Here is a 26,536-nt window from a genome sequence, read left to right as displayed (position 1 = left end):
AGACGCGAGGTGTATCATCACCTCAAGGCTCAACATCAATAGTCTATACTCCATAGACAAGTATACAAAGCACAGCTGATTGTAATAAATTGATATTATCAATACACAGACTTAGCTAAAAGGTAGCCAAGAGTGTACTCAGTTGACAGTTCTGTGTTATTAGGCATATTATGGTAATAAGTAATAGCTATTGTCTGCGTGAATATTTAATTAAGAATCGAGATGTTCGTATTTTATAATTTTTATTTAGTATTTACTAACAATGCCACCATTTTGAAGTTTCAATAAAAACACAATACTATAGCGTAAAATAACACTGCAGAATAAGACAGCAGTTGGCAATTTTGTCAAATAATTTCCTCCATGATTATTGATCGTCTACCCTCCACTTATCATTATTTCATAATAATTATTTAATATTTATATTAATCATAATTCATTCCAATTGTGAGTAGTACTTATTTAAAGAAGATTCAAAGAAAATTGAGTAAATTTATCTTTTGAACAAAATGCATCTCTACAGAAAATATTATAACAGTTAAAAATAACAACTGTATTAATTCGAACATTAAGGCCAAAGCCCAAATGGGACAAAAATCCAGTCAGTTTTCAGCTGAAGAATTAAATGACTATCAGGTAATTTTAAAATGAATTGTTTATATATTTTATTTTAAATTATAATTGATTTCTAATTTGTGTATACTAATCTTCGTATACATGTGTATGATTTATGTTGATTTTCAGTTGTTATTTAATTGCTGTAAAATGTTTAATAAAGCTGTGGGTAATACGTAATGTTCCTATTTATAATAAACATTGTGAAAGCTATAATGAACGTATATAAAGTTCATATAAACTGTATCAAGACTAATTAAAAACCTAATGTTCTTTTAATAATATACTATTAACATTTGTTTGATTTATTATTTTTTATTTAAATGTTATTAACGTACAATATTCATAAAATGTTCTAACTTTTATTACAATTTTTGCTCAAGTTAAAAATTAAAATTAAACTGCTATTTTCTCGCTTCGTCCGCTGTACATTAGAACGCGGTGGTTCAATATTTAATTAAATGTGTATAATTACAGTAATTTATTTTATTTCTTATTTGATATGAAGGATGAAAACAATCAATAATCTGATTTTATGTTCCATGCCGGTTTGCGTGTACAGTTGGTAATCGTGTGACAACACGTAACTCCGAGAAGAAAGCGACCGTGTTTTTTTCCATTATTATTATTATGCGTCTGTCTCGTTTTAACGCTAGTAAACGGAACTGTATGAAATAACCCGCGTTTCCAAACTAATTGTAATCGGTCTCAGTACGGCAAGTTTGAAGTGACAAAATTAATTGTTTTGCTTGAAATTGTATTGTAAACATTATCAAATTGAACTACAACGGAAGCTTGAAGATTGTTTTCTATCAACGGGCCTCATGGTATTATATTCATAACAGCGTTTTGGATGGGTGGCGGGCGACATATGATGTAAACATAGTCGACCAACAAACGCCGATTGACTGTAAGTACGGTTTTCAACGATATTTTACTGATCTCCTTACATCAGGACTCGGTACCTTTCGGGCAAATGTGACACAAACACCGTCATTACGGATGAACGGCCTCCGATTAAGCCTCTCCGGTGTTTTGTCATGGCATCAATATTCGTACGTGTGGACGTAAAACGGCGGAAATTAATTGTAAAAATTAGATTTTCGTCTATGAAAACGTCTGCAAACGAGCCTTCCTTATTAGCGGTTACTCTACATAAAGTTCGCATGTTCAAGGAACCAGCCATGGATGACAATCCACCGTTGAAGAATGGCGATCCTATGGAATTGTCATCCGACGATATTCTGGGTGTGATGAAGAATATATCGATGGTTAAAAACGGACTTATGTCTTATGAAAATGATTCTGAACAAATTGAAATTGGTAATGGAGATGCTGATGCCATGTTTGCAATTGGAGATAATGATTTATGCTCTTTTGAAAGAGATCTACTTGACAATGTTATTGGAATAGCCGAAGAAGAAGTGGTTACTCAATATGATGATACACCGACAGTAAAAGAAAATTTTGACATGTATATGAACAAAGGAAAAATATTAAGAGAACGGCTTCAAAAAATAATTTCTAAACTTCAAAATATACAATTGAAAACAATGGGGAAATGTTCTACTCAAGAGATTTATAATGTTTTACAATCTCAAAAAAGTAGTGCTATAAAAAATATAAAATCAACATTACTTAAAGTTCAAAAACGGCAATCTAATCCATTTCTTAAAAGTTTATTATCTGATGAAATTAAAGATGGTGAAAAAGTCTTTGGTTTGCTAGAATCCCAAATAAAAACATTAAATGAAGATTATGATTCTGAAGCAACAGCCAGTGACTCTGAAACTGATACATTAGGCGAGTCGAGTGAAGAAGAAATTCAAGCATCAAGTTACCCTATAGAAGAAAGAACTGAATGGAAATGGCTTCATGAAAGAGCTGGAATAGCGTATCGACTAACATGGTTAGTGAATGTTATGTCTGACATAGAATTCAAAATTAATTTTTATAATGAAGCATTAAATCGATACACTACACATTCATTTATACAAGACCAAGAAGAAGAAACAGCCAGAAGAGTTCATCCTTATGAACCAAAAATACAACATAGAATGTTAACACAACCACCACTTATTAATTTGGCTGCCGCATGGAAAAAAGGTGACAAAGCCAAATTTAATCTTATTAATCCTTGCGATTGCTATGGTATTGATTCATGCCCTACTTGTGTAAGTCTTACCCACCACACAGACAATTCACCCCATCGTTTTAGTGTTACTTTCCATCCAGTTCTGTCTGACTCGAAAGATACATCTATAAACGTTGCACTATCTAATGAGCTAGGCAAATCGTCTTTTCAGCAAAAACAAAAAAATAAATCTAAACCTGATACTGATTTTAATAAATACTTTGTGGATAGAACACCTGAGCAAAGTCCTACTATTAGACAAGTTCAACCAGTAAAATTACAAAACGCTTGGCCAAATCGAAATGAACCGATAACAAAATTTAATCGAAATCCTAGACAATCAAGAAAAAGAAGAAGAATGAGATATGGTAAACATAAAAGAAGTCGAATAGATGAGGATTATAAGTATAGCAGTCGAAGAAGTAGTGAAAGTATATGTGATGATGATGAACTGGATGATGTTTATGAAGAAGATAATTATGACTCTGATCCAGATTACAGTCCATGGTTCCCAAGAACAGGTGACAAGACTTTTAATGCAAAGCGTGAATATGACATTGACAATATTGTAATACCATACAGTATTGCTGCTGCATCGAGAGTAGAAATGGTAAAATATAAAGAAATTGTAACACCCAAGTGGAGGATTGTCGAAGAATTAGATGTCGATCCAACAGAATTTGCTGCAAATATTCCAGATCCAGAACCTGAAGTAGTAGAAGATTTAGATGATGGAAAACGCAGTGCCCACCATGAAGCTTGTGAAATGGAAGAACGAAAAAGATTCAGAACAATGAAAAAGCAATCTGAACGAACTCATAAAAATAGTGGACATTGTAGCAGTGGCGAAAATACCTCTGAAGCTATGTCACCTCTCTTTGAGAGTCGTTCTCCCATGCCTACAGTTGAAGAAGAACCAGATGCAGGTCCTAGCAATCAAGATTGGAACCCATAAATTAATTTTTATTTATATTTAAGTAATAAATATTGTATATTAACAATTGTAAAAACCAAAGTTTTATGTTTAGGTTAGCTACATATAAAATTAGTGGTCATACTTAAGTATGTTATTTTTATGTAATAGTTATTGCTAATGTAAAATGTTTTCTTAATCTTGTTGTATTATACAAATTGTATAATAAAATATAGCCTGGCAAACATATACATTAATTATTAAGTAGAGAATTCTATTTCATTAAGACAATTTTTTTAAATGAAAAAAATGGTTTATTTTTTTCTTCTTTTTTATTTTTAGGATCTCACATACTTCACAAAAAAAGAAGTTTTGATGTGAGTATATTTCTGAATGGTTGGGTGAACATTCTTTATAAATATCTATTATATTGATTACATATATATATATTTTTTTTTTAAATTGTATTCTAAGTAATATATGAAAATGTTTAGTGCACATGAAAAGTTCAAATCGTTGGCTCCTGAAAAAGTCGGTCATAACAAAAATGCCAAATTGGCACTTAATAAAGTCCTAAAACTCCCTGAATTAGCTGCCAATCCTTTTGGTGAGCGTATATGTCAAGTTTTTAGTTCTAGTCAAGATGGTGATTGTACATTTGAAGATTTTCTGGATATGATGTCTGTATTTAGTCCTATGGCTCCAACAGATGTAAAAGCTGAACATGTCTTTAGAATTTTTGGTAAGCTTAACATATTGTTTTACGACACTTAAGAATAGATCATTGTAATAATAATTCTAATTACAGTAATGCCCATAAATTATTAAACATTTTTTTTTTGATAATCATTTTTATTTAAGGGTTTAAAAACTTGCACTGTTATATTTATACAACCTTTAGTAAAAGGGAAATTCTTAGCCTAATACTTGTATGCCTAATGCCGGTAAGATGAGCAAGAGAATGAACTCCGGTGAGCTCATGATCCTGTGTCAGTGTTTTGCTTAATTCGATGGACATGAGGCAAGAGTGTAATGCCAGCATTAGAGTACTCACAACCTAAGGTCTACAAGCGCCTGCCTCATATACAGAATAATTTCAAATAAAAATATATAAAATTTGATTTTTTTCGTGACTGAATTGTGAAATTAGACTTTAGAAGGGGGTAGTTGAATACACAGAAGTACAAATATCCCAAAATATGATGTTACTTTTACAATAATATAAAATAATAATTCAGTTTTCGTTGGTTATTAATTGAATCAATATTGGCTTAAAACTATATGTCTCTTTATATAATGATACAATGATAAATATACATTACATGTAAATTAAATGTTGCTAAATAACAGGAATAATATAGGAACTCACCTTTAATATTATGCCAATTCATGTTTATTTATTATTAAATCACTATATTGACATATCCAGAAGAGGAGGTAATATGGCTCTTATGCAATTTAAATGTCATGAGAAGTTGAACTTGTTCTTATTTCATAATCAATAATGTATTTCATTTATATAGATTTTAATAACCTCCTTCGTAAAGTACTTTTAAATACATGACTAAATAACTTAAATAATATAATATTATAGTCGTCTCCATACATTATTTTTTCTTCATAATAAAATATTTTCAAAAACTTGTAAATAGATGTTTAATGTTATTGATTTCTCATTATAATAAAAAATTGCCATTTTATTACCTTCTGGGTTATATTTCCTAATATAAATTGGTAATTAATTTTATAGTTAAATTCGTTCTTTTTTTTTTAAAGATTTTGATAGTGATGACATGTTGGGCATTGAAGATATAAAAAAAGTAATACGATGTTTGATTGGTGAAGACACCTATTTTAGTGACAACGATCTCAAACGCTTGGTACAACAAATATTTGAAGAAGTTGACTTTGATGATGATGGTGCTTTATCATTTTCTGAGTTTGAACATGTTATAGATATGTGTCCTGATTTTGTCAAGTTAGTGTACAATTTTATATTTTTAACTAATTATACAAATAGTGCAACAAAATTGAAATATGTATTTCATTCAAAAATAAAATTACTAACAAACATATTTTATCAACTTAATTTGGTTTCAGAATGTTTAGTATTAACTTGTAAAGAAAAGAGAACTCGAAGCTCTCAAATATGACATGAATGTGAATGATGGAGAAAAATATATATTTTTTCGCATAAATATAATTTATCTATTAGTCTTTGTAAAAATATATATTTGGTTAACTGAATTGTATTTTTTTCCCTAAACTTTGGCCCAGTAGTAATTGTAGGGTTAAATTCTAAATAAAAAATTATTATTGGGATTGATAAATAAATTATAATCCTATTTAAAATTAAACTGAGTAAATTTACTGTATACACAGAAAGTCACTTTTTAAACCCAATATTTACATTTAATATAAATATTTAAGTTAGAATTAAATTAAATGTAAAAAGTAATGAGTTAATTATGTATTTTAATTTGTGTTTGTTATTGATAGCTTAGTAAACAAGTGCCATAACAGTATTTTTTTTTTTTTTTTTGTTAAATTGAGTCATTCGGTAGCTTTCTGCAAATTGTATGATAAGAGAACATTTCTTTTTATATTTATATATTATTACTTTTATTTACTTTTTTATATGTATTTCCAATATATGTAAATGTAATGATATGACATTATTGGCAAACAACATTTCTGGAAGCATATTATAAAAAATAAATCTACTGTTAATATATTTTTATTAATTTTTACCTTACAGATTTTAAAATCTATGTTTTAATTCACAGTAATAAAAATAAGTGGTATACAAGAACAACATAAACTGATTTTATATCTTTAAATAAAAATGTATTATATTTGGTATATACTATAACAACATAAAAATTCATACTTAACAAAAAAACTTAAATAATAAACATATACAGAACATTGTCTATAATAATTATATAATATCAATTTACATTTTTATTCAAATACATTATTAAAGGCGTTAACCATAACGTTAGTTAAACCATTTGATGTTTCTATTTTAGTTCGATATTTTCCAATAATAATAGCTATTTTAGCAGCTAAGACATGTTTGCAACATAGTGCTTTATCTTTTAACACTTGATATTTGAAAAAATCACACATACAAAAATTAACAGTTTCCAATATAGTATATATATCACCTTTCGAACCAACTATTTGAAGAACACGGCGTTGCTGATATTCAATTAGATACACACTGTCGTCGTCGATTAACTGTAGGGCATTTTCTATAATTAATGAACTAAACAATGAGTTTAATCCCAATAATAAATCGTCAAGGCATTTATGTTGCTCATAGTCTTGCTTTAAAGCTACTAATGACTCGTCTACTAAAGTTGGCAATACTTTATTGGTCATTTAAATTGTCTAAAAAATAATAATACAGTACCAAAAATTATATAAAAACTGAGATAGCTTTAAAAAAATAACTTGTACACTTATGTTTAAAAGAAAATATATTTACCCAAGTACCTATTTAATTTAGTTAAAATGTATGATATTAAAGAATTTGCAAGTTTAAAGATGCTGTTAAATCTATAAAAATTAAAGCGATAAATTTGCTTAGTAATTTTTATAAACTATCTGTTTGAATGTATATCACCACATAAAGATCAGTTGAAATTACTAATTTGCCAAAAATTAGTTGAATTGTACCAACAATTACAAACATTAAAGATTTTTATTTTGAAAATCTTTTCTTTTTTTGTTATTTTTCAATAATATAAAATTACCAAATATTTTATTCAAATGATTCTACTTAAAATTAGTTAATTAAATATATATGTTCCTATACAAGTTTTAAAAGTTGATAGCACTGGAAAATACTAAAAAAAGTAAATATTTGGTATTTGATAATAGTGCATCATATAACTTAAAATGTTTTCAAAAAGAAAAATGAAAAAATTGTAATTATGTTCCAAAGAAATAAGCACAGATGTGAAATAAGTTTCTTACGTTAAATTTATCAACCTGTATTATATAGTATTGATTTTATCTTTATCTAATACATGGGCTCCTATGGGACGAGATAAAATCATGTCCGACATCTTGAAAATGATCGAGAAATGGGCAGTGCTGGTGGATGTAGGCAAATTCTCATGTTTTGTTCATTCTGGCTAAACTGTTCACTGGACAAACGCGGGAAATGGCGACGACATTTAATAAACGAAAAGTGTAGCCATAAGTCACAGAAAAATTAAAATAATCATTGATTAAATATACATAGATAGCCCAAGCTGTGTTACAAGCTAGCCGCTCATAAATGGGAGCCAGAAATTGAGTAGTATGGGAGCCGAACCATAGAGAGCGCTAAATCTGTAGCTCATTCGATCGAAAATGGTGCTCTGACACACGACATACCGGTTCAAAACTGGGCGGCCAATACACTTTTTTTGCAACTTTTTCCTTTATTTTTAAAATTTTTATTTACATTATACTTTATTATAATTAAAGTATAACTATTATAATAAAGAAAAAATAGTTTTTTTCGTATAAATTATTATATATTAATATATTTTTTTAATCATGCATAAATACAATATTTAGTATATGTCATGAGTTCTTGTGAATTTGTACGCACATTATTACCAATTTAAATTATATTTCTTAAATTTACATACTTGGTTATTTATATTAACCTACCTTTCGCCCTCAATACACCATTGTTGCTGTACGTAATTGGACTACAATATTACTTATTAGTGAATAGTTTAATATTAAAAAAAATATAATTACATAATGCCGTTTGTAAATATAATAAAAATATCATTTTTCCACCCTTCGAATCTAATTGGTAGGATTTTTTTACACAATATGTTCCCTCTCTTCCTGTACTCTCTTATACTACGGACGTCGGACATCGACGTAGACGACGGAGCCGTGACTTGTGTCCAAGTCTTATGATTTGTTGTTTTTTAAATACAATACAATATAATGTAATAAATAATAATAGTACAATAAGTAAATCGATAGCGTCACTAGACATTCTTTTGTGCGTTTTAAGCAAACAATTTTGTTTTTTTTTAGTCATTGATCTACTTTTTTTAAACCTTTATTACCACCACAGTTTGTGTTGAGCGTTTTAAGAGTCCTGAGCTCCTCTAGTCAAATTGTATATTTTATTCGTCTCTTTAATTTTTATATTTTATTGTTTTAAAATGTCTCGTAAATGCGGAATTAGGTACGAGTATTTTAACTGTGGTAAAAGCGCAAGTGATATTGAAAATCTTAAATTATATCGGTTTCCAAAAGACCAATCATTATGTTCAAAATGGGTTTCTAACTCAGGTATGAAACTAAATATTTTCATAAGCTTAAGAATTCCTTTAGTCTCTTGGATAGGTACCTTATTAGGACCAGGAAGTTGGAAAGTTACAAAAAAAGGCGAATGGTCAAAATTGAGTACATTCGGCATACGTAGGGTAGTCGGTAGTAATATTGGCTTCCTATTTTAAAAGTAAAAATAAAAAAAGTGAAATAAATAGATAAATTTTTTTTTTAAAAAGCTCACTTTTTTACTATTTTTTAGAAAAGCGTGTTTTTTAAAAAAAATGTTATAGTTATTTTTTTTTTTTTAGAAATCTGACAGCTCGTATTTTCTGGACGACATTTCGTATCAATGTTAAAATAAATCTTATGAGACCGTCTATATTTTCGAACTGCGAAGCAGATAATGATACTCATTTATTGGACAATGATAATCGCTATGAAGCAACCATGCATATTGAAGATACTAATGAAATTTTAGATAGCTCTTCCTCTGTATCATTGTCATCTATTTCGTTCACTGAAGAAAGTGATGATGGTTATACACCTAACGTAACACTAGAAAAATGTTCAAATACTTATTTTTCAGGTTACTTAGGCAAAAAATGTGTAGAAAAATTTAAGTGTAGATAATGTGAAAATAATTTTTTAAAAGAAACTAACGATGAGCAATTTAATGAAAATGAGTTTCTCATATTTCGTAAAAATTATGATTCTGAAAGCTCAAAATTGTTTTTAAGGAGACCAACTGACTCATTTAAAAAGTTTATTACCAACGCTCAAATAAATAATTATAAAAATAGTAGAAAAAATGCCTCATGTTAAATTAGTCTATATTTATAACTGTTTTATTTAACTAATAGAACTAAGATTCTAAATTTTGTTTGCAATAAACAAAAGCTTTAGACATACAATATAATTAAATTCTAAAAAGAAAAATATCTGAAATAATCTTATGGATAAGATTCATTTATAAATCTTTTATAATTTGTAAAAGTATAATAATTATATAATCTCATTCCGATAGCAAAACCGGTTTTACTTTGCGCATGACGGGTGGTCGCGGCCGACCGGCCGCGGCGGTGTCTGAAAATACGGCATAACAAAAAATATTATTTTGTAATATTGTACGACATCTATGAATAGTATAGAACACTAAATAACGTGTTTCCATATTTTCTATTGACATGAGCTATCTATGTATATTTAATCAATGAAATAATGAAATATCTGTGCTCAGGCGTCATTTCTCAATATGTCTGACCATACCCTATAAAGAAATCTTTATAGGTCTATGTGTCTGACCGTTTTTTTAATAACTCCAAGATTCCCTTCTGTTTATTTTGTGATAGTACTATCGCAAGAGTACTCTCATCGTGTAAATGGGCATTATCCCATAGGACGTTTTCTAAGCTTTTCAAATATATAAGTTTAGTTAGCAGACTCGTTTTTTCTTCCAACCGAAAAAGCTAGTCTTAATATTTTGCACAACAAATAATAATCATGTAAACTACTAAGAAACTAAAGAAATAAGACCGGTCTACAGTTATAAACAAAGGAATTTTACTAATCCTGTACTTGGAAAAATATTGTAATCGTCATTCGTCTATAATACAATTTGATATTAGGCCTAATAATAACGTACAGACCATATATAATTAAAATATTCAAATTTTTAAAAATTACATAACTCAACTACATGATTTTTAAACTTCAATCACAACCCTAGGTTATAAATTCAACAACAAACCACTGAATACATCTACGTGAAGAAGTATACAATAAGTAATCAAAAATAATTTGTATTAAATCTATTATTGATCATTAAACATTCTTTAATTTATAATATCATTAAATAACAGCAAATAAAAGATTAAAACACATCTATTTGTTTTCAATAAAACGACAAAAAGCAATTTAAAATATTAATTAAATTAAATAACCTCATCACCAAATAATATTCTAAGCTTTGCATTATTCATTATAGTAGAATTTGGTAAAACAATTTTAAAAGTTTTATTATTATTTTTTATTTTTACTTTGTTATTGAATATATCTAATTTTGAACACTGAATAGGTTGTATATCATCAACATTGCAATATAATTCTTTGCGGGCACCCCAAAATGAAATGTATGACATTCTACATTTCTTCTCGTCATCGGAAATATAAACAAATACTACCAAGTAATCTGAAAGAATCCAGCTAGAAGTGTACAAACCAGCTGTTAATCCAATACCTGAAATATTTGGAGTATATTATTATATATGTTATTGAAGGTATTATAAATAATTATTATTACCATACCTATTAATGACAAATACATAACTTCTGTAAAGTTTAATAAATCAAATACTTTTAAGCCATATGTTATTGGTAGAATAATAATATTAGATATCGTTTGTATGGTTTTCAATTTATTCAAACAAATAAAAATTGGCATGTTTGATGTTCTGAAAATGAAAATTGTTTCAAATTAATATTTAATTTTCTATAAAAATAATTATATGTTTATCAGTATTCATTAAACTTACTGAAATATTGGCTTATAATTAGTAATGCTTTCATTTAAAGTTTGATCAGTTTTTAATGTTTTAAAAATAGGTGTACTATATTTTAGAGTTTTTACTGTAGAGTTCAATATACGTTTTGAACTACTACTATGATATAATTTAAACATGTTAGTACTTGGTGGCTATTGTTATGTTCTTAAAAATAAATGGCACAACTTTTATATTATAAAATTTATATTATTAAGTAATATCTAAATAAATATTTTAAATATAAAGTATGAAACATATTGTATGAATAACAATAATTAGCCTCACTAATTTATAAAATAATTATGAAAATACAAAATTACGGTGTAAAACTCGTAGACCTTTTACCACGGAAAAAAAATAACATTTATTATTTAATCTGCGATTACTGCTAGTTATTAGTTACAGTTTACACCGAATGAGCATCCAGCTGGAATGCAAGCGGTGGGGCATTCGGTCATAAACTTCCAAGTTACCATAGTAGTTACTGTTATCACAAATGTTATCATAACCGTTATCACAAAATGTTAATGTCTTAACTTTTCAGCTCTCACACCGGTTACACCTCAAAGAGCCACTCGAAGGGGTACCAACATATACAATATTTATAAAAAATGCACGATTATTATTCGTGTATGTTGTGCGGCTAGTATTGTTTATTTAAAGGGGAAAACTTGTACATTTCATAATTAATGCAATAAGGCTTGAACTATTTTTAATTCACTGTGTGACCTGTCTCCTGTTTTGAGTTTTTTTATTTAAGTTATAATCAAATCAGTATTGAAATTTATATTAAAAAAACACTGAAAGTATATGAAACAATATTTACAATATTATATTATAGTGATAATTTACCAACAATAAATTGTCTCTTGAGTTTGTAAAAAAAATGTTTTTCAAAACATACTTACACGTTTTATAATAAGTAAAGCAGAATGTTCATTGATCAAATTTCAATGAAATTATACTTTGTTTTTAAATTATTTAATACCGATGTATTATACCTATCTATTTTAAACAATACATCGTGAATACCTCATACGAAACTATTCGATACCCGACAATAAAATTAAACACATTTACTTAAATACTTTACAACTTCCAATAGGTAATAACACAATAATAAATTATAGTTAAATATTATTTAATTCTGTATTATATATTTTCATATCTGTGTATTAGTTATCATGCTATATATATTAACCGAAAAATATTTAAGTCGAAAATAATATTTACTAAAACTATTTAGGTCGAAAATAATGTCATCGAACGTATTTTAGCTGACACTTGTTATTTGAACAGAACCTTATAAGTTATAAATTATAATAGTATACAAAAACACTGTTACGCGCGCCGTGTGACCGCGTTGTGTCTACTGTCTACGCTATTTTTATAACATCTGTGATAAGTTCCATTTGTTATTGAAATATACAGCTATTTTTTATTTTGTGGTTGACATTTTTTTTTCCATATAAACTACCAATGCTTAATTGTTAGTATTTGTTTATACTTAGCTACACAATAGTAAATTCAAACAGGGACAACCTATGGTAGACTGGCGCCTTGCCGATGCTGAATAAAATGTTTATATATTATTAAGCTGGCAGTAGTTTTTTGGGGTCTAAAATAAGCGGTATGGTTCTTTTGGATCTAGATATGATACACTCATCAGATTTATCACTAATGTCCAGCTAATATATAAAATAGATCACTCCAGTTTATGTGTAAACAAGGTCAGATACAAGGGGAAGGCTGGAGTTAATAGTTAATAGTTTATAATACAATCTATATTAAAATAAATATAAACCAAGTCAAACTATAACGAATTTATGAGTAGTAAATTCACATGACTTCTTAAAAACAATCCAAATTAACTCAGGTGCTATAATATAATATACATAATATTATCATTGATTATCATTAATCAAAGATATTATGTATAAATGCACAAACAACAAAAAAGTTCAAATATATTAAATTTATATTTATAAACACAGATTTCCTTATTTCACACTATTATAATATACAAGTTAAAAGTTAGCTATAACTTAAATTTAAGTGGCATGTGTACTGGCGTTGTCGATTGCATTATCTAGATGTTTTTATACATGTGCATAGAGTACACAAGGGTTTCACAAAATGATTGATACTTAGTGTGTGATATTATAATTAACGTGAAGTGGGTCTCATACGGTTAAAATGTTATTAACGAAACGTTAATATTACTAAGTTTACTATGGTCAAGTTTATACAAACTAACGGTTGGTTACCAACTGCGGCCATCCATCACTGATGTTAAATAATTATGAGATTCGAGCTATCAAAAAAAATATATAATGGTTCAACACGTTGGCGGTGGCCGGTACTTAACAAAAGACTGCAAAGAAATAGTTTTTACTAAAAAAATTGATGATTTTACGTTTTATCTATTTTTAATGTTATAATTATTAAAATTTATTTTATTATTGACCACGATTTAATAAAAAAAAAATTGTTTGGCTTAAGTATTCTAACAGCCTTGACAAAAATGTATTTTCTAAAATGATTATGTACATGTTTATTTTTAAAAGTTATTATCAGCAGTAATAAACATTTAATATTAATCATTTGTTGAATAAAAACTAATAGTGTACATATTATGAACACAACGGATTTCATACAAGTTATTTTAGTATTATAGTTAGAAACAATTGTGCATTATTAAAGAAAAATACTAAATTAATATAATCAAGTTTATAAAAAATGTTTACTAAATTATTGCCACTAGGCTTATAGTTTTTAAATTTTGAACATAGTTGGAAAAATAACAAAATATAGTTAGAACATTACAAATAATTATGGTATAAATCTACTTTACCGGGCACCCTTTTTTCGATTTTTTTTTAAATCGACAGTACTTTTAATGTTGATTACGAATATGTAAAAAATTTGCGCCGCTCGCACTTAGTTTGGAAGTTACAGACTTTTAAAGTTCGCCGAAATCGACATACGTGCGCGCCCGGCACTGCACGTCTACCCGCGCCCGCTGGGTACTTCGTCGGTCGATCGCTGCTCAATTATCATCGGATTCCTCGTCTACCTGCCTCCAGCCCGTCGTGGTCCTTTTTTTTTTTGCATCATAATTTCATCACGCTAATAATTGACTTGTTTGGGATTTTGCTATAGCGAACAATGAACAATTTTTGGCTCGCCCGATGCACATTGTTGAGACTTGAGGATGACTTAGTAGTAAATATTAATGTTTTATCGCGCCCCGCTAATATTATAAAGTATTACGGGCTATTATAAAGCAATACATGTTAATCATTTTTTATAATTTGGTTATTCATTTATATTTTATGATTCTACATATATTAACACAAAATAAATATATAATGCTGTTTTTCTACAAACTCTGATGAAAATTGTGAGGGACACACACACATACATTCATTTATATATATATATATATATAGATAATAAAAATAGAAATAATTAATCAGATAAAAAAATCCAATTTATATAGATGGCCTATAGCATAGGCCAAATGGGTGGAAAATATACACATTTGCCATTTAGCTAAAAATGTACTTTTTTTGGATTTTTATATCGGTATTTATCTAATTCTAACCCTCTGCTTCTGAGTTTTTAATAATTAGTTCTAAGTCAATAAAAAGTAAAAACCTTTATCAAATACTTTTTAGTTGTATTTATAATATATACATGCATAGTTCATTCCGATACTCATGAAAATGCACACAAATTAAACAATGTTCAATAACTTCATTTGTTTTATATTTAAAATATATTTGTAATTTAATTGGAATACATGAAAGCAAGTTAAAATATTATTCAATTAATATCGTTGCAATATACATAATTTTTTTACCTATGTATTATAAATAAGTATCAATAATATAAAAATGTATAATTATTTATAATAATAGAGTAAAAGTATTTAGAAACAATAATTATTATTAATAGCATGAGTTAACAATAAATCCTGTTGAGTAAATTGAAATGTTTACAATGAACATAGTAACAATGTCTACTATACAATAGGGGTTTTAATAAAAATATAATATTTTCTACAAAGTTACTGTTTTTATTTTTATTGATATACAATTTGGAAATTACATTTTTTGCTATTACTCCGTTATAATATGTGGTGTCGGTCGCACAACATACACAAATAATAATCGTACATTTTACATAAATAATGTACATGTTGGTATCTCTTCGGGTGGCTGTTTGTCGAGTGGCTCCGTGTCGATTTTCGGTGGCTGTTTGTCGAGTGGCTCCGTGTCGTGCTCCCGCTGAAACTACATCATTTTTAATGCGTTATCACTACGGCTTTGGTGATATGGCTATCATTTGGAAATAGAATGTTTTGCTTACATGATAAAAATAAAAATATAAATTATTTTGTCATGATTTGTTTACTGTTGTGAGTTGTCTGTTAGAACTTAAAACCTGAGTCTTGAGGTGTTGTACTGCGGTCTGCATTATATATATTTGTAATTAATTGAAATTTTATCGAAACTCAATATTACAGCATTTTTTAAGAATCAATATGGTCTCCAGTGATAGCGACGAGGATCGTAGAGAACGTGACAAATTTTCTGAAAGACTTAAAAGGAAAGATAAAGATAGAACGCGTAATATTGCTATTCCTCGATCAGGTACTAATGTTGAACATGAAATTTCTTCTTTTATAATTTTTAAGCGATGTAATTAATATTTTTTTTTAATTAGATAAAAAAGCTTATGAAGAGGCTGCTAAAAGGCTAAAATTGGAAAATGATCGTGAAAAAGAAACTGTCATTCCTAGATTACGAATTGAATCACGTCGTAAATATCTTGAAAAAAGAAAAGAAGATAAAGTTACTGAACTTGAAGCTGATATCTTAGATGATGAGTATTTGTTTGATGCTGAAGAGTAAGTATTTTTATTTATTAAATTGTCTGTACATTTTCTTTTACAATAAGTTTAATGAGTAAAAATTAAATTGCCTTATATGACATGAGTCCCTTTTGAACTTCAAGACATTGGTTCCACTGTTTTAATCAGTAGGTCACAATAAAATTAGCGTTTTGGCTGTTTGTGAGGTCACCAGGAATATTAGCTGAAGAAATTTCAGCTACTAGGTTTACGATGATTATGTAGACAAGATTTTAATGTTTAAAAAACATTTTTACAACATTATGGACTAACAACATAGAGAGATCATTGTGGAGTGTAAAAAATATTGTAGCATGTTTTTTTTTTGCAAGTTGTGCATTGTTCTAATATTTAATATTTCTATCTATTTTTTTTCAAAAAACAAGTTGATAGTTTACAGTTTGAATTATTTTTTGACTACATATTTTTTTCTAGTTTAACTAAACGCGAGCTTATTGAACGTGAACATAAAAAAAAACTATTAAATCTTGCTAAAGAACATGAAAAAGCTAGAGAACTTGAGAAAATTCAGCGGTATCATATGCCACAAGATCTTAAAGATGATCAAATGCAATATGAAGTCGATATTGACAAAGCTCCAACTACCGAACAGCAAAAATGGGAGGAAGAACAAATGTCTTCGGCTGTTTATAGATTTGGTGCTAAAAGAGAAGAAAAAGAACAGTATGAATTGTTGATTGATAATCAAATAGAATTTGTACAAACTGCTAATTTACCTGGTACACACGAAAAGGTATAACTTATTTCAAGCTTAAAGTGAGTATAGTATATAATAAATACATATATATCTTTAGTTGGAACCAGAAATAACTGAAAAACAACGCAAAAGACTGAATATTGAAGAAACTCAAAAGAGTTTGCCCATATATCGTTTTAAGAAAGATTTAATAGAAGCTATTAATGATCACCAAGTAATGACCATTAAAAATTAATTGATTATTAATAATGTTCAATACCTTATAAAATTAAATAATTAATGATTTTATTTTAGATACTGATTATTGAAGGTGAAACTGGTTCTGGAAAAACTACACAGATACCTCAATATTTATACGAGGCCGGCTACACTGAAGATAATAAAAAAATAGGTTGCACTCAACCAAGAAGAGTGGCTGCTATGTCAGTTGCAGCTCGTGTTGCTGAAGAGATGTCTGTTAAACTTGGAAATGAAGTAATAATTTATAAAAAGTTAATATTGAAATTAAGTTATTATTAACCCTTTGTTAATTGCCCAATGTTTAGTCTTACTTTATTTAAGTGTAACTGACCTACATTTCTTACCCAAGTCACATTGTGACTAAATTTGACTGCGAACATTTTGACCATAGTATGATTAACAGCGGATTAATAATAACATTTTTTTTTTAGGTTGGTTATAGTATACGTTTTGAAGATTGTACTTCGGAACGAACAATTATTAAATATATGACTGATGGTACCCTGCACAGAGAATTTTTATCTGAACCAGATTTACAGTCGTACAGTGTGATGATTGTTGATGAAGCTCATGAAAGAACACTTCATACTGATATCCTTTTTGGTTTAGTTAAAGATGTAATACGGTTTCGACCTGATTTGAAACTGTTAATTTCTAGTGCAACATTGGATGCTCAAAAATTCTCTGAATTTTTTGATGATGCTCCCATTTTTAGAATTCCCGGTGAGGCCTTTCTTTGTGTTTTCCACTTAACTAATTTTTATGTAATAAATAATGCATTAGTTTTAGAAAATTTAATTACATATACTGCTTTAATTTTATTACCACACTATATTGGTATTTAGGACTTTCACCCATAAACTTTAATTTAAAACAATAATGTACATTAGAGAAAAATTTTATATTATATATTTATATATTAATATATATATATATATAATATATTTATATATTTATATATTAATATATATATATATAATATATTTATGTATTATATATATTTTATATTATATTAAAATAATAAATATTCTGTCTTCACTGTGTTACAATGGCATATTGTTTTAGTCTTGCAAAAAGTGACCAAATCTTAATTGGCAACTATCCATTGTTGTTGAATAGCAATCAAAGTTATATTTAAAAGTATACTAAAATAGTATTTGGAAAATTATATAATAATGTATAGTTTTTAAACCTCTTTAGATAAAATTACATTTACTGAATTGTACTAGTCTTAGAATCTATAAGTTGAAGCAGAAGTCAATTTTAATTTTATTATTTTTTTGTGCTACACATAGGTAGAAGATTTCCAGTAGATATTTATTACACGAAAGCACCAGAAGCAGACTATATTGATGCTTGTGTTGTATCGATACTTCAAATACATGTTACTCAACCATTAGGAGATATTCTTGTATTTCTAACTGGTCAAGAAGAAATTGAAACTTGTCATGAGCTTTTGCAAGAACGTGTTCGTAGACTGGGTTCCCAAATTAAAGAGCTTATTATACTACCTGTATATAGTAATTTACCTACAGATATGCAAGCAAAAATTTTTGAACCAACACCTCCAAACGCAAGAAAAGTATTACCATCTAAAACTTACAAAATATAACTAATTACATTTTAATAATACCTAATTCTTTAGGTTGTTTTAGCTACTAATATTGCGGAAACATCACTTACTATTGATAACATAATTTATGTAATTGATCCAGGATTTTGTAAACAAAATAATTTCAATTCACGCACAGGCATGGAATCTTTAATTGTAGTTCCAATATCTAAAGTGAGTTGGCATACCATATAATATTTATAGAAATTATGGTTTAAACATTTAAATTGTGTGTACTAGTTAGTACTACTTAGGGTATAGCAAGGTGTTAAAATGTATATGAATATTTAATATGTTTATATGAAGCGATTAAACATTTTGAATTTAAACAGTTTTTAAGTATTACAAAACAATTTTAAAATCATAAATTACCCGGAGAGATTATTTCCAACCTTTCAGCTTAGAATTGTTTATAGGGTTATTACACCTTACTTGAAAATTACTATTTTAATACTCATACTTGTTCTAAAATAATTACAATTGGGCCACAAATCCCTATTTCACAAGAAAGAAACAATACTTTTTTGTTCAAGTTGCACTGCTGCTCTTTCAGTTTATTAAAGGTTTTATTGTTATTTTAGGCAAGTGCAAATCAAAGGGCTGGCAGAGCTGGTCGAGTAGCCGCTGGTAAATGTTTTCGTCTTTACACATCATGGGCTTACAAAAATGAGCTTGAAGATAATACAGTTCCAGAAATACAAAGAATTAATTTGGGTAATGCTGTGTTAATGTTGAAAGCACTCGGAATAAATGATTTAATACATTTTGACTTCCTCGATCCACCACCACATGAGACATTGGTTATTTAATTAAATTTTTTTAACCGATAATATATTACTAAACTAAATAATTTTTTAGGTACTTGCACTAGAACAACTTTATGCTCTGGGTGCATTAAATCATAGAGGAGAGTTAACTAAATTAGGTCGTCGTATGGCTGAATTTCCTTTAGATCCAATGATGGCAAAAATGCTTTTAGCTTCTGAAAAGTATGTTATTAGTAACGCATTCTGTAATAATAAATACATTCATATATCCATACCTCAGAGCAAGTGTATTAAGTCAAAAATTTAAATTTCCCAGTTTTTTGGCTCACCTAGATTTAAAATTTGCACTTATTCACTGATCTATCTTTTATGACGTGTGGAATTCTAGATAACTAACTAGCATAATACAAATATTATATAATATTATTATAAACAGTAAGAAATCTACTTTGCTTCTAGAGCAAAACAATATGTTCTTTATATCGCATGTATTAGGTCCACATACAGTTCAAACAAACTTTTTTTAATAATTTAATTTAGGCATAATTTTGTTCTCCTTTCTCCTGTAAAATTTACATTTTGTGACTTAATAAACATTTTTTCTGGGGTACAGATATATAAATATATTTAAAAATTTATCTATTTTTATAAATGTAAAAATAGAATCTTTATGATGAATTGGCTCTGGAACCACTTTTTGGATTGGCCTGAAGGTTTTTCAACTTATAGAGCATACTAAGGAGCAAGTTTAAAGTTATAAAACATATGAAGGGCTGCGGGGAAAAAGATCAATGTCAATTTTTTTTGAAAATTAGATTTTAGTATCAAATTATTTGTATTGAGGCATTGTATCTTTTATGCGCTCGAACCAGGGAAAAAAACAGATTAATCGAGAGTAACGACCGCTGGAAGTTTAGGCATACAGGCAAAATGTATTACGTTTTGAAATTAAAAACATGATTTTCTCAGAATGAACAAAAATTGACATTGATCTTTTTTCCGCGCAGCCCTTCATATGTCTGTTCATCTGGGTTAGTAATGTATGACCGATTCTGAGCCTAGTAATGTCTACTATAATATATAGATAAATAATCCTTAATATATAATCTCATTATTTTAAAATGGAGAGAAACTAAGATTTTATAAAAGAAAAAAATCTATTTTTAAAATACAAAAATATAATTTGCTTTACATTATGTAATTTATCTTTTTTAATTTAATTTGTAATTAAAATATTGTTTTTTAGGTATAGCTGTTCAGAAGAAATAGCCACTATAGCAGCAATGTTAAGTGTAAATAGTGCTATATTCTATAGACCTAAAGACAAGCTCATTTTAGCAGATACAGCTCGTAAAAGTTTTTACTCTCGTGGAGGTGATCATTTAGCTTTGTTGAATATTTATAACCAGTGGGCTAATACTGACTTTAGTACAAATTGGTGTTACGAAAATTATATCCAGCATAGATCAATGCGAAGAGCTCGGGATGTTAGAGATCAGTTGGTTGGCCTAATGCAACGAGTTGAAATGGAACTAGTTTCAAACCCTACAGAATCAGTTAACATACGTAAAGTGAGACTACACTTATTTTTATATAGTGTACATTATATTTAATTTTAAACTTTATTTTTAAGGCTATAACTGCAGGTTATTTTTACCATATTGCTAGACTTTCAAAAGGTGGTCATTATCGAACTGTAAAACATAATCAAACTGTTATGATACATCCCAATAGCAGCTTATTTGAAGAACTACCAAGATGGGTCTTATATCATGAACTAGTATTTACTACTAAAGAGTTTATGAGACAAGTAACGGAAATTGAAAGCAAATGGTTACTTGAAGTAGCACCACATTATTACCAAGATAAAGAACTTGAAGACTCTACAAATAAACGATTACCTAAAACTGTAGGGAAGACAAAGGCCGAACTTAAAAATTAATTTTAAAGGTATGTCAACACAGAACAATCAATAATTTATATATATGACATTTTCTCAAAAGTTGTATGATAGGTTTAAAAAAAACAATTTTACTGAATGCCCCAGAATGGGGTTTATAATCTTAAATTATTTTTTAGTTTTCCGTACAAACACTGTTGGATTCCCCTTGATGTAGATCCGACTAGCAAAGATATTTTTCAGAGACTTTATGATGTAGGCAACTGAAATTTGGAACGGTTGTCGTAAATAATGGCCCAAATATGACTTTCAAAAGTGGAATTTTGACTTAGGGGGTTATTCTGACACGAGAATTTTGGGGGAGTTAAATGAGTCTTGTGGAGATTGTGCAATTGGGTTTAGCCGAAGAAAGGATGTGGTTGACTTGTCCCTTATTTAATTAAACAATACTACATGTTGAAAGTATTATTTAAAAAAATAAGTCGACTTGATTTGAGCTTGTTTCTCCGGAAGATCACTTGTAAATTATATTTCGAGAAACTCCTGGAATGCATACAATGAGTGATGTTGGACACTGGGTGCAGAAGCAGAATTTGCTAAAACTTTGTCCTCACACTTTTTAAATTGTTCAAAGAAACGCATTCGATTATTAACCCGTTAGATATGCTATATTCTAATATAAAAATGTAAATCTATTAACTATACTTATGTAAACAACTAATTGCGTTTAATACAATTTGCACTTGCATGGTTTTTTTTAATAGCAACTCAGATTTGTAGTTTAGGGTTATAACTATTGGAATGTTTGTATGTGGAAACACATGTGGTAGGGTCATCATATGGGTCACTTATAAAATCCTAGGGGACCCTGTCTGGTTAGGATAATGATGGTAACAGCTTAAGTCCAGAGGTGCCAAGTGTTACTAGAGGCACACAAAGCCATTTGCAGTTTCAGCATAAAATTATTGTAATTTGAACATTTCATAAATACATAGAAGTTTATTTTGCCTTTATAGGGTTTGGAATATGCCAGTTTTAAGAATTCATAGCCGTCTGGTTGCAGCTTTGTTACTATTACAGACTTTATTAATAAATTAAACATTGAATAATTACTTTACATTCAAATAAAAAAAATTTAGACTTGTTTATTCTGCAAGGGTGTAAAGTATAGAAAATTATATAATATGCCCTTTTCGAATAAACAGCCTCAATTATATTATAATAGTATATAATAATGATTTTTGGAAATTTCTCCTTTTGTTTTAGTTTGACTTTACAGTAAGAGCGAGAAATACGACAACTTTTTCGATAATTAATTGGACCAGTTTGGTTTCCTCTTCTCGATGAATGATTGAAGACCTTCCTTACAATCATCAAGTTGTAAGTTTTCTAACATCGCTTTTTCTCCATTCCTGTACATTCAAACACATAATTTTACTGTATTATACATGTAATGACTGATATTTAGTTTAAAAATAAAGATTGCAATTAATTATTACTTGTAAGCTGTTTTTATATCAACATCTATTTGCTGGTTAAAAAATGTTTTCCCATGAGTAATTACTTCACGGCTCTTTTGATCAATTAACAAAGTTAGTTTATCAATTTCATCATCTAAAATATATGTAAAACATACCAAATATATCATCATTATAAAAACTATTATTAAAATGGAAAACGAGAGAAAGAGATAGCTAAAAATTAGTCTTTTAGTAGATAATCTGAAAAATAAAGCCTGAAAGTGAAGAGTTTTAATTACCAAAAAAGAAAGAAGAAGAAATTTATAATTTAGAAATTCATATAGTGTAAGAGGAACACTAATTTACAAGGTTTACCTAATTCCTTTGGATGTACAACCTTACTAACAAGACCATTTCTAAGGGCTTCTTCTGCATTGATTGATTCTCCAGTAAATAACATATAAGAAGCAACTTTTTTTGGTATACATCTACTCAACGGAATTCCAGGAGTGGAACAAAATAAGCCAAGGTTTACACTAGAAACAAAAAATTAATTAAAAATAACATAATGTTAATGAATACAATTCAATAGATGAATCATACCCCGGCGTTGAAAACGAGCTACGATTTGTACATATAGCTATATCAGAAGCAGCTACAAGTTGGCAACCCGAAGCTGCAGCTAATCCATCTATAGCAGTAATAATTGGTATTGGACAATCTAACATTGCATTCATTAGTTCTGTAGCCAATGAAAAAACTTTTTGCTGGATTTTCATGTCTATCTATAAATTAAGTTATACGTATAGAAATGTAGAAATATACATTTTGTTATTAAAATTTAATCTTATGGAAAAAATAGAAATGTAAACTTATCCATTTAAATTGTGATAAGTAAATAATTTTATTTATTTAAATTAACTAATATTACATTACAAGTTCTTTAAGGTTGTGTCCAGCAGAAAAAATTGGCCCATTGCCATTTATTACAATGCTTTTTAATGACTGGTTTTTACCAGCGTTTTTAATTTCATTAATTAAGTGTTGAAGCATAGTAACTGACAAAGAATTCCTTGAATAATCAAATGGTATTTATTATAAGACATTAGATAATGAAGTAATAATTTATTATATACCGTGTTTTAGGATTACATAAAGTAATTCGATGTGAACTGTTAACTCTGATTGATGTCAACATATGTACATGTAATGTAGTAGAAGACATAGATCTGTGTACTTGCCAGATAAACGATTTCATAATTTCCTACAAACAAAAAAAGTATTTTAATCATTAACAAATTTTATGAAAGTATAATCCGTCATTACTATAATTAATTCCAATTATTTAAAAATTAATTTAGTAATTATATGATTATAATATAACTATGGAAGTTATACATTGATTTTATCATAGGTATTTGAGTGATTGTAAGTTGTTATAAGTTCTTGGGATGGTTGATAATATTTCGGTTATCCGAATAACTAATAATATACAATACACATATTCCCGATATTTGTATCGGGTTTATAAGGTTTTTTTGTAATTCGACGATATAAAGGAGTTTACCTATTAAGTTTTTAATTTAATATATTTTTTTAGAATTCCGATTACGTTTTAATAGTTAAGTGTTAACCCGTGAAGCATTGAATAATTAATGGAATTGTAATTTGTAAGTAAATACTAAATAGGCATTTGATGTACCTATACTTCTTATCTATGGTATTTGCATAGAAAAGAGAATGGGTATTTAACGAGCTCATCGTTATCAATTATATTTAACACGAAAAAGTTTTACAAAACCTTTTAGTGCGACTGGTGGGATTATGGTGAGACTCAGTTCTTAATCGATTTTTTCAGTTCGGATAACAGATTGACTCTAACGACTCATACATTCATTTGAATATTGAACACATTTTGGTGTTTTTATAAATAAAACATAGTCTATAAGGTATAAATCTAGTTTACTGGGCACTCTTTTTTTTTTAAAATCGTCAGTACTTGTAATGCTAATTATGAATCTCCAAAAATGTTGCGTCCTTCGCACTTATTCTGGAAGTTGCAGACGTTTAAAGTTCGCGCGGTATACTGATTAGCTGATGAGTGATAACAGGCGGGCGCGCACTACACAATAAGTAATAACTAATGACGGTTACAGCCGACCCGACTACTTACTTGCTCCGCCCATTGTGGTCCTTTTTAGTTTTTTGCCGTACACGTGAAATACTGATAATGCTTTTGGCACACTTGACACTGCACACAGACTAAAGTACTCATAATTCATAACTCGGTAAGAAGTCTGTGGTGCGGCATTTAAAGGGTCCACACACGATCAGTTAAACTGCCTGTAAAACTAGTCCACATTCTTCTGAGCTCCATTCTTTAAAATCGTACAAATTTATAAACGTCTCTGTAGCCATTTTGAGAGTCGTAATCCGTATAGGTAATTGGTAAAGCGTTGTATTGCAGTAACAATAATTTATTTTATAATGTATTAAAAACGTAATCTGGAACAGATATTATTTTGGGATCTCGCCGCGCGTAGTATCACGACGTCTTGCACTTAAACATCTTTAACTTCCAAAATAAGTGCGAGCGGCCCAAAATTTTTGCAGTTTCGTAATCAGCATTAAAAGTACTATCGATTCAAAAAAAAGGGTGTCCGATAAACTAGATTTGTTCCCCCGTGTTCACTTTTATCAGTGTCCGAGGCCTGGTTTACCCATATAGAGTATAGACGGTAGACCTTCAAAATTTGATTTTATCGGCATTGAAAATTTGATTATCAGTCACTAGCCGCCACATAATCATACAATAATTTTTAAACCGTGCACCATATTTCTTAAATTAGGAACTCAAATGCGCATGATCAAATCGCCTCACGAGTCACGACTCACGACGTCATCGAGTGCTGCCGTCAGCAGTAGTATAAGGTCTATGGGTGATAAATTAAAATTTTGTAAAAAAATTAACTATACCTCCTTAATAAAAAGTAGTAAGACTAAGGAAAGAGGTAGTAAAAGGACTATGGTCGGTCCTCTAGACATCATAGACTATTTAGAAGTATAAATATAAAAAAAAGGTTGCTATAGCTAAACTATAATAGTGTTCATTAGTTTTATCTTTCACTCCATCCTAGTCATGACTGTCTCCCACTACGCTTATTAATTCAGTTGAGGTCTTAATCTTATTTAATTAAGAGCACATCACGTTTCTCGGTTCTACCATAGGTAATTAAATAAATTTAATTTTTCAGTTTATTTAGTTAGTTTAGATTATTTTGTCATGGGTTCTATCACACGACTGTAGGAAAATAGTGTATATATTTTTTATATGGTCTGCCCATAATCCAATGAATATTCAGCCTAACAAAATATTAAAACACTTATGTTTACTTATGCCTACAGTTTACACATGCCGAGG

At 28.6% G+C, this 26,536-nt stretch overlaps 5 protein-coding genes across 14 annotated transcripts; 3 read left to right on the top strand and 2 right to left on the bottom strand.

Moving 5' to 3' along the window:
- Positions 1–395: 395 nt before the first annotated feature.
- LOC126835647 (calcium and integrin-binding protein 1-like) lies at positions 396–5,909 on the top strand. 2 transcript variants are annotated; one of them, XM_050568375.1, is made up of 5 exons: positions 400–636; positions 4,005–4,039; positions 4,157–4,404; positions 5,439–5,640; positions 5,763–5,909. In XM_050568375.1, the coding sequence occupies exons 1-5, from the start codon at positions 586–588 to the stop codon at positions 5,782–5,784; spliced, it is 558 nt and encodes a 185-aa protein (XP_050424332.1). In that variant the 5' UTR covers positions 400–585; the 3' UTR covers positions 5,785–5,909. The 2 variants fall into 2 exon arrangements, with proteins under 2 accessions (XP_050424333.1, XP_050424332.1); XM_050568376.1 differs by lacking the exon at positions 4,005–4,039 and having other exon boundaries at positions 396–636.
- On the top strand, positions 1,045–3,954 carry LOC126835646 (uncharacterized). The gene has a single exon (XM_050568374.1). The coding sequence runs from the start codon at positions 1,656–1,658 to the stop codon at positions 3,702–3,704; it is 2,049 nt and encodes a 682-aa protein (XP_050424331.1). The 5' UTR covers positions 1,045–1,655; the 3' UTR covers positions 3,705–3,954.
- Positions 5,910–10,743: 4,834 nt separating the features above from the next.
- Positions 10,744–11,968, bottom strand: LOC126835188 (transmembrane protein 186). The gene is made up of 3 exons (XM_050567559.1): positions 11,492–11,968; positions 11,265–11,410; positions 10,744–11,196 (listed from the first exon to the last, which is right to left on the bottom strand). The coding sequence occupies exons 1-3, from the start codon at positions 11,635–11,637 to the stop codon at positions 10,892–10,894; spliced, it is 597 nt and encodes a 198-aa protein (XP_050423516.1). The 5' UTR covers positions 11,638–11,968; the 3' UTR covers positions 10,744–10,891.
- On the top strand, positions 11,034–23,153 carry LOC126835186 (pre-mRNA-splicing factor ATP-dependent RNA helicase DHX16). 3 transcript variants are annotated; one of them, XM_050567548.1, is made up of 14 exons: positions 11,034–11,236; positions 16,032–16,158; positions 16,232–16,415; positions 16,854–17,172; positions 17,234–17,350; positions 17,431–17,610; positions 17,808–18,099; positions 18,672–18,958; positions 19,022–19,162; positions 19,570–19,788; positions 19,847–19,977; positions 21,002–21,326; positions 21,389–21,705; positions 22,922–23,153. In XM_050567548.1, the coding sequence occupies exons 1-13, from the start codon at positions 11,225–11,227 to the stop codon at positions 21,695–21,697; spliced, it is 2,643 nt and encodes an 880-aa protein (XP_050423505.1). In that variant the 5' UTR covers positions 11,034–11,224; the 3' UTR covers positions 21,698–21,705; positions 22,922–23,153. The 3 variants fall into 3 exon arrangements, with proteins under 3 accessions (XP_050423505.1, XP_050423507.1, XP_050423506.1); XM_050567550.1 differs by lacking the exon at positions 11,034–11,236 and adding an exon at positions 15,837–15,974; XM_050567549.1 differs by lacking the exon at positions 11,034–11,236 and adding an exon at positions 15,838–15,961.
- On the bottom strand, positions 22,720–26,152 carry LOC126835187 (enoyl-CoA hydratase domain-containing protein 3, mitochondrial). 7 transcript variants are annotated; one of them, XM_050567558.1, is made up of 7 exons: positions 26,092–26,152; positions 24,252–24,379; positions 24,052–24,187; positions 23,719–23,900; positions 23,491–23,651; positions 23,155–23,269; positions 22,720–23,067 (listed from the first exon to the last, which is right to left on the bottom strand). In XM_050567558.1, the coding sequence occupies exons 2-7, from the start codon at positions 24,371–24,373 to the stop codon at positions 22,968–22,970; spliced, it is 816 nt and encodes a 271-aa protein (XP_050423515.1). In that variant the 5' UTR covers positions 24,374–24,379; positions 26,092–26,152; the 3' UTR covers positions 22,720–22,967. The 7 variants fall into 7 exon arrangements, with proteins under 7 accessions (XP_050423515.1, XP_050423513.1, XP_050423509.1 ...); XM_050567556.1 differs by lacking the exon at positions 26,092–26,152 and adding an exon at positions 25,289–25,673; XM_050567552.1 differs by lacking the exon at positions 26,092–26,152 and adding an exon at positions 25,115–25,247.
- Positions 26,153–26,536: the final 384 nt, after the last annotated feature.

Source organism: Adelges cooleyi, unplaced genomic scaffold, assembly GCF_023614345.1.
Source record: "Adelges cooleyi isolate 19-005CV unplaced genomic scaffold, UGA_ACOO_1.1 ACOO_flye_CR_arks_rails_tigmint_CR_PRNA_23, whole genome shotgun sequence".
Classification (NCBI taxonomy): domain Eukaryota; kingdom Metazoa; phylum Arthropoda; class Insecta; order Hemiptera; family Adelgidae; genus Adelges; species Adelges cooleyi.
The sequence above is the reverse complement of the archived record's forward strand: the minus strand, read 5'-3'. Positions and strand labels throughout refer to the sequence as shown.